Source organism: Psammomys obesus, unplaced genomic scaffold (assembly GCF_907164565.1).
Source record: "Psammomys obesus unplaced genomic scaffold, mPsaObe1.curated_primary_1811, whole genome shotgun sequence".
Lineage (NCBI taxonomy): Eukaryota > Metazoa > Chordata > Mammalia > Rodentia > Muridae > Psammomys > Psammomys obesus.
In genome coordinates, this window is record NW_026592548.1 from 5,493,266 (window position 1) to 5,501,753 (window position 8,488).

Below are 8,488 nucleotides of genomic sequence, written 5' to 3' on the forward strand. Positions count from 1 at the left end.
CTTTCTTTCTTTCTTTCTTTCTTTCTTTCTTTCTTTCTTTCTTTCTTCTTTGCCCCAGGACTTTTAGGTGTGCCTTTAAGTTGCTTGTATGAGATGCCTCCAACTACTTTCTGGAGACACTTAATGCTATGAACATTCCTCTCAGCACTGCTTCACTGTGTCCCATAAGTTTGGATAAGTTGTATCTTCATTGTATCTTCATTTTCATTGACTTATAGAATTCTCTAATTTCTTTTTTCATTTCTTCCCTGACCAAGCTGTCATTGAGAAGAGAGGTGTTTAGCTTCCATGTCTATGTAGGCTTTTTCTTATTTCTGTTGTTTTTGAGGTCTAGTTTTAGGTTATGGAGGTCTGATAGGATACAAGGGATTATTTCCGATCTTCTTGTATCTGTTGATGCATTCTTTGTGCCTGACTATCTGGTCTATTTTTGAGAAGGTTCCATGAAGTGCTGAAAAGAAGGTATATTCTTTTGAATTTGGGTGAAAAGTTCTGTAGATATCAGTTAGATCCACTTGATTTAGGACCTCTGTACGAGTCATTATTTACCTATTTAACTTCTCTCCAGATGATCTGTCCCTTGGTGAGGGTGGAGTGTTGAAGTCTTCCACTATTAAGGTATTGGGATCAATGTGTGCTTTAAGGTTTAATAATGTTTCATTTATAAATGTAAGTACTCTTGTATTTGAGGCATAGATGTTTAGCATTGTGATGTTCCCCTGGTGGATTTTTTTTCCTGTGATGAGAATTAAGTGCCCCTCCTCATCTTTTTTGATGAATTTTGGTTGAAAGTCTATTTTATTAGTTATTAGGATAGTTACCCCTTACCCCAGCCTGTTTTCTGGGTCCATTTGTTTGAAAAATATTTTTCCAGCCTTTTACTCTGAGGTGGTGTTTATCTTTGTTGCAGAGGTGTGTTTCTTTGATATAGCAAAATGTTGGATCCTGTCTCCAGCCTTTTACTCTGAGGTAGTGTTTATCTTTGTTGCAGAGGTGTGTTTCTTGGATATAGCAGAATGTTGGATCCTGTTTCCACAACCATTCTGTTAGTCTGTGTCTTTTTATTAGAAAGTTGAGTCCATTGATGTTGATAGATCATAGTGACCAATGAATGTTAGTTCCTTTTATTGTGGAGTTGGTGGTGTCACTGTGTTTCTATGCTTGTTTTCTTTTTTTTGTTGTGAAGTTATCTATATGCTGTGTTTTCTTGAGTGTAGTTATTATAGTTTTATCTTCTTCTTATGTAGGAAGGTAGGAATGATTATCCTATTGTCCTCCCCTCTTTTGACATTGGCAAGCTTGTAATAGAGAATTCCTATGGTAGTAAAAAATATCTTCCTTTTTTCCAATAGGGAAACCTGTGGCAGCTGGAGAATTCTGGGACATAGTTGCCATAACAGCAGCAGATGAAGAGCAGGCTCTGGCTTACAAGCAGCAGTTGTCAGAGAAGCTGAAGAGAAAGGAATTACCCCTTGGCGTTCAATATCACGTTTTCGCTGATCCTGCTGGAACCAAAATTGGTATACATTTCATGGGGATGTTTATAACAGATTCTGAGTAAAAATAATAATTGAAAGATAAGTTTTCTGTGCTCAGAGTTTATAAACTGTTCATCTTCACATGTGGCCTTTAAAAACTTTAAAATATGAAAATTAATAAGATGGAAGTTCAAATAATGGTTCTGAACCACTGTGACTTGCAAGGAAAGCCTTCAGGAAAATTATTTAAAAGAATTTTCTTCCTTTCAATGCAATTTACACTAGATCTCATTAAACATTGTCTTGGGGTCTTTGCCAACCCAGCAGTTTCCTGAAGTAGTTACATAAAGAAAACAAATCAGAAAATTTATGTATGTACTTGTCCTCTTAGAACCAAAATACAGGATACAAACAAGCTAGCTCCAGTCACATAAAGTTCTTAGACCCTTGTTCAATTCAACTGTGTTATCATTGCAAATAAAAACATTTTATCTTACCATTGATTCCTTAAGGAGAGAATTGCAAATAATTTCCTCTACTTTTTATTGAAACACAATATTCCTCTAGTATTTACTTCTTTATTTGCTATGTTTAGCTTGTAAATAGTATGATCTTTATAGAAATGTATCCCTAAATTTGTGGTTCATGTGATAAGAAGAGCTGAAGTCTCTTCATAGCAGGAAGAAGGTGCATGCACATGGCATTGACTTCATTCCAATCACCCACTCTTGGTTTGATCTTCACTAGAGCAAGGCCAGCTCAAGGAAAAATGGATTTACAGAGTGGTAGTAATGTTTAAAATATTTTGTGCAAACCAGGTTTTTACATATATAAAAAATCTAGTGTGTTGGGATATGTTATGTGGAAGAAGTCATTAAGCAAGTTTTATGCTTGACAACTGCATATGAATTCACAGTCTCCAGTCACAGACTGTGTCAATTATCACTTCTTTCATTACTGTTCTTTAGAGATTGTTACCTGCTACTTGCTGTGTTTCTTGATTAGCTATTTGCTTGCTTATTTACCATGACTAATCTGTTCTTCTGCTGATACCTTTTCAATCTATCGACCCTATATTGACAAAATTCATATCTTCAAAATTGTGACATTAAATATATCATCATAACAGAATTATACTTTTCTGTGAAGTAAATTATGCTTTTGAATTGTTTTTAAGGAAATGGAGGATCAACACTTTGTTCCCTTCAGTGTCTAGAAAGACTCTATGGAGATAAATGGAATTCCTTCCTGGTCCTGTTAATTCACTCTGGTAACTATTTATTCATTTACATTTGTGCTGGAGTTTTCTACCTTTGATCCCTTAGAGACTTTATCTCGCTGTCAAATGATTTCCCCCATCTTATTTTGTCTTAAATTCACTGATGGTATTTTACTTGGGTAACAAATGTTCATGGTTTCTTTGTTGTTGTTGTTTTTTTTTTTTCTTTTCTTTTCTTAATGTTAAGTATAGTAAGATTTTTACAAAATTTATTCTTAACATTGTAGATTATATACAGCAACAACCTTAATGGATATTTTATCATTTCATTCTTGGTAAATAGAAAATTACTTTTTACAAAACTTGTGAAAATTTGAACATTTCTCAGGGGTCTTGGGATTTTTGTTATGGAAGGAAATTGATGATGGGGGTGATAATTACATTTTGTCAAAACCTCTACCTTGCATTTTTCATATTATTCTATAATACCTAAGTGTTTTAGAAACAAAAGAAAAAACAACAAAATAGTTATCAAGTTTAAATATATACATTTAAATTTATATTTTTTCATATATATATATATATATATATATATATGATTTCAAATGAGAAAAGTCAGGACATTGTCAGAATAGTGGGTAGGTTTTTAAACTCATTACACAGAATTATATGAAGTTTTTGGTTGCATAGAAACTTCTGTTGTTTGTGTCTATATTCCAGGGCTTAGTATTGGCCTGGGACATATAATTTAGAATAGTCATATTCATAGTTTCAAAGATGCTTTTTAATTCTGAGTTGCATATACAGTAAGATGACTATTTATACAGGTGACATCAACATAGGACATCCAAGTCCTGGTTTCAAGAAAAATTTAAAATGTAGAACAGTTCACTGTCTTATAGAATAAAGGTCTTTATTATGAATTAGTGAAATTAATTGGATATTAGAAAAATAAATAGAAATATACTGGGCCCTCTGAATTCTGGTATTCTCTCCATCTCTGCAGACTCAGGCAACCATGGACAGAAAGTATTTCAGGGGAAGTAAAACTATGTCTATACCAAATATGTGTACTTTTTCATAATTTCTGGAATATCACTATATAAGCATTGTTTATGTCAATATAGATGGTATAAATATATTATCCAGGAAGATAGTGTGGGACACATGCAAATATGCCATTTCAGGGCAGAGAGGCCAGTGTCCTCAGATTTTGGTGTCTGCTCTGGGTTATGAATTAGTCTCTACAGATGTGAAGAATGGCTATGGAGAATTCTGTTAGTATAAATTTTACTGTAGTCTGGTCTTTGGAAAAGGGAAAGAATTAAAATTGTCTTAGCTCTTGTTTCTTGAATAGTGTGCTATGTACAAAGCACTCTACACAGTGGTCTCATGAAAGCACAGAGGACATAGCAAATCGTCAGGTGAAGGCTGGAGCCTGCTGAGGCACCAGTGAGCTCGCGCACAGGACTCCTTCCCAGTCCATGAGTCTGCATTTCATTGCACTGCTTCCCGGTACATAAATCCGCATTGCACTACACACCTCTCTTTACATGCAAAGAATGCAAAACATTTCCTGTGTGTAAGAGAACATGTTTTAGGAGTCCGGACATAATGATGTTCATCTTGGAGGGTAAAAACCAAGTGAAAAAGTAAAAAAGTGTTATAATTTAAAAAAAAAAAAAAAAAGTACTTAAGCCAATTTGCCTTTGCTTTCTTTGAGTGTGTTTCATAAATTGAAGACAATGCATCATGAAATGGATATTTAACAGAGAGGTACATTTTGAAACTGTTAAACTGCATTAGTCTTTCACACTCTAGTACATCCCTAGCATATCACTTGAACCATGTTTGGAATGCATTTGTTAGCAATATGCATGGAAGATCAAGTTTAAATGTGGTCCTTGTTAGTTATGCAATTGGTTCTGAACACCTGCTAGCCATGTTCTGTGTGTCTGTGGATTACATCCTGACCTGGAGTGCTTAAAATTGTATTACATCACATTGCAGTAAAAGAAGAACTATTGGATGTTTTTTAAAGTCTAAACTTTGTAATTCTATGCTGAATTTTGATTAAATAGTATTAAATACCATCAGAGGAATGTTATACTGTAAGTGGTGCCATCAGATTTTGAAAATCTCTTAAAGAACATATTTTAAATACTTTGCAAATTTTTATAGGTGGCTACAGTCAACGCCTTCCCAATGCAAGTACTTTAGGAAAAATCTTCACAGCATTCCCACTTGGTGAGCCCATTTATCAGATGTTGGAGTTAAAGCTAGCCATGTACATGGATTTCCCCTCACACATGAGGCCTGGAGTTTTGGTCACCTGTGCAGATGATATTGAAGTATACAGTGTTGGGGACTCTGAGTACATTGCATTTGACCAGCCTGGCTTTACTGCCTTAGCCCATCCTTCTAGCCTGGCTGTAGGCACCACACATGGAGTATTTGTCTTGGACTCTGCCGGTTACTCACAGCATGGTGACCTCGAGTACAGGCAGTGTCATCGTTTCCTCCATAAGCCCAGCGTTGAAAACATGCATCGCTTTAACGCTGTGCATAGGCAAGGAAGCTTTGGTCAGCAGGATTTGGCTAGGGGTGACACTGCCTGTCTGCCATTGCACACTGAGTATGTCTACACAGATAGCCTATTTTACATGGATCATAAGTCAGCCAAAAAGCTTCTTGAATTTTTTGAAAGTGTAGGCCCACTGAACTGTGAAATAGATGCCTATGGCGACTTTCTGCAGGCACTGGGGCCAGGGGCAACTGCAGAGTACACTGAGAACATGTCACATGTCACTGAAGAAGAGTCTCAGTTGGTAGACATGAGGCGGAAAATATTCCACCTCCTTAAAGGAACACCACTGAATGTCATTGTTCTTAATAACTCCAGGTTTTATCACATTGGAACAACAGAAGAGTACCTGCTTCATTTCACTTCTGATAGTATGTTAAAGTCAGAGCTGGGCTTACAGTCCATAGCCTTCAGTGTCTTTCCAAATGTCCCAGGATGCCTCAGTGAAAGGTCCTGTGTCATCCATAGCATACTGGATTCAGGGTGCTGTGTGGCCCCTGGTACAGTTGTAGAGTACTGCAGACTGGGGCCTGAGGCATCCATTGGGGAAAACTGCATTATTAGCAGTTGTGTCATAGCAAAAGCTGTTCTGCCAGCATATTCTTTTGTTTGCTCTTTAAGTGTAAAGATAAATGGGCACTTAGAATATTCAACCATGGTGTTTGGCACACAAGACAATTTGAAAAACAGTGTTAAAACCCTGACAGATATAAAGGCACTTCGGTTCTTTGGAGTCTGTTTTCTGTCTTGTTTGGACATTTGGAACCTTAAGGCCACTGAGGAACTGTTCTCAGGAAATAAGGCCCACCTGAGCCTGTGGACTGCTCGCATCTTCCCTGTCTGCCCGTCTCTGAGCGAGTCAGTCACAGCATCCCTTGGGATGTTGAGTGCTTTAAGGAGCCGTTCACCATTCAGCCTGAGCAACTTTAAGCTGCTTTCCATCCAGGAAATGCTTGTCTACAAAGATGTACAAGACATGCTAGCTTATAGAGAGAAAATTTTTCTAGAAATTAGTTCAAATAAAAAACAGTCAGTATTGGAGAAATCTTAAAACAATGCATTTTGCCTGTGAACAAGATAGCAAATGCAGGCATTTTTTTTTTTGACACCTGATTTTTTTTTTTTTTTGCTTGTTTCAGTAATTCAATATAATAAATACTGCATTTATAGAACTGGTATAGCATGGTAATGAGAAAGGTACAGGTGAACACTTCTGCAGGAAGAACAGTTCAGGATTGAATTCAGAAAAGTGATGCAGTGTTAGAAGTTTGTACTATCTGAATTTTGTTTCTTGGTAACGATAATTTGTGGGGTACTGTTTCATTCACAAAGTAAATATTGCTTGTGTGGGGTATGATTTTCTAAACACACCTTTAGTTTTTCTACCTTGTTTTGGAATTTGGTCCAACAAAGTTGTAGGTGTTACTGATGACAGGATTACTTTACTTGTCACAGTGAGACAATACTTAGCACAACATCATTACACATTTTTGAAAGAAACATGTTATTTTTTTTTAGATTTTGTTCTGTTTTGATTGTATGTATGTGAGTGTGTTACCGTCATGTCTGTATGTGCACCACATGCTTGCAGTGCCCGTGAGAGGCTAGGACAGCTATTTCCAACCTATGTCTCACAACCCCCTTAGGGGTTGAAACAGTCCTTTTACAGAGGACACCATCAGAAAACATAAATATTTACATAATGATTTGTAACAATAGCCAAATTGCATCTATGAAGTAGCAACAAAAATTATGGCTAGGGGTCATCCCATCATGAAGAACTTCATTAGAGGGTAGGAGCATTAGAAAGGTTGAGAACCTCTGGGCCAGAAGAAGGCATTGGGCCTCTTGGAACTAGAGTTATAGGTGGCTATGACCTCTATGTTGGTTCTTTGAGTCAAACCGTGGTCCTCTGAAAGTGCTATAAAATGATGTTTGTGCCTCACAGATCTTGCCAGAATGAGATAAGAAGCATGTGTGTATTATTTTATTCTTATACACTTTAACATATTGCCATATTTTATAAACTATGCCGCTCTATTAAACTGAAAATACATACACAGAAATCAGTTGTCTGCTCAGTAGTAGGAACAGTTTAGAACCAGAGCTCTCTTCACCACGGACATTAGTCCTCTCTCAAGTAATCCTGCAACAGGACTCTTGCATTGCCAATGGGCATTTTGCTTTACATCATTTTGTGTCCACAGTGGGAGTGCTGACAACAAACAGTTGGCCCAAAGAAAGGAAGTTAGAATAGGAAATCTGAGAAAATACTCAGATCATACATAACTTCAAGGAAATAAAACGTGACTGGATTTCCAGGTTATGTGCACCTAGTTTGAAATAAGCACATTTGTGAAATGTCTTTAGATTGAAGTTTAATAGAGGCAAGACTTGTCTTTAAATTACCTTAAGTAAACTGGAATAACTGCTGTGACAATTTTATTTATGTATATATTTTCATAAAAATCTGTCAAAACCCCTCTACTATCTTAACTTATATATAAATATGTATTTGTCTTTTTGAGGTTTCCAGGGATAAAGTGTGATACTGTTTGACAATTTTAGATTTACTTACAGAAATTTCAATGGATGTTGAATGTTATTAAGTGTTTAAGACTAATTTTACTTCAAATCCTGTCAAGGATCAGAATTACAATTTCATGTTCTAAGAAAAAAAAGCATCATTATTAATAAAGAGTAGCATCACTTCCTTGGTTACTTGAATTTCTTGTATTTATTACATCTCTCTTGTACTAAGACATGATTTTGTCATATCAGCGTATGTACATAAAGGAACAAATAACATGTAATATACAGATATACTCAAAAACATTGTACATTTTAGAGGAAAGGTCTTACTCTTCTAAAGCACTCAGAAATCAACTCATATTTATTAATAAACAGCTGTCCCTCAAGCTCTAGCCACTGTGACTTTGGGTATTTGCAAGGCTGTGGTTAAACTTTTCTATACCTTAAGAATTTCATACATGAATACAATTAATATGGTCATGTCTGTCCTTCATCCCCTCAACACTCCCATATACCACCAACATGTGTCTCTCCCTCACAACTTAATGTCTTTTTTGTTTTCATAACCTACTAAGTCCAGTTAGTGCTTGCTATATCTACATTGGTGTGTGGCCACGTGCTGGAACACGGCACGTCTGTCAGTAGTCACATCCTCAAAGACACAGTGACTCCCCT

At 36.3% G+C, this 8,488-nt stretch overlaps 1 protein-coding gene across 1 annotated transcript in view; it reads left to right on the forward strand.

Moving 5' to 3' along the window:
- Positions 1–8,008, forward strand: part of Fpgt (fucose-1-phosphate guanylyltransferase) — a 12,588-nt gene extending 4,580 nt beyond the window's left edge. Inside the window, exons 2-4 of the mRNA XM_055614350.1 lie at positions 1,353–1,520; positions 2,656–2,748; positions 4,879–8,008. Coding sequence (XP_055470325.1) covers positions 1,353–1,520; positions 2,656–2,748; positions 4,879–6,332 — 1,715 coding nt within the window. The 3' untranslated portion in view covers positions 6,333–8,008. The remainder of the gene's footprint in view (positions 1–1,352; positions 1,521–2,655; positions 2,749–4,878) is intronic.
- The last annotated feature ends 480 nt before the right edge of the window (positions 8,009–8,488 follow it).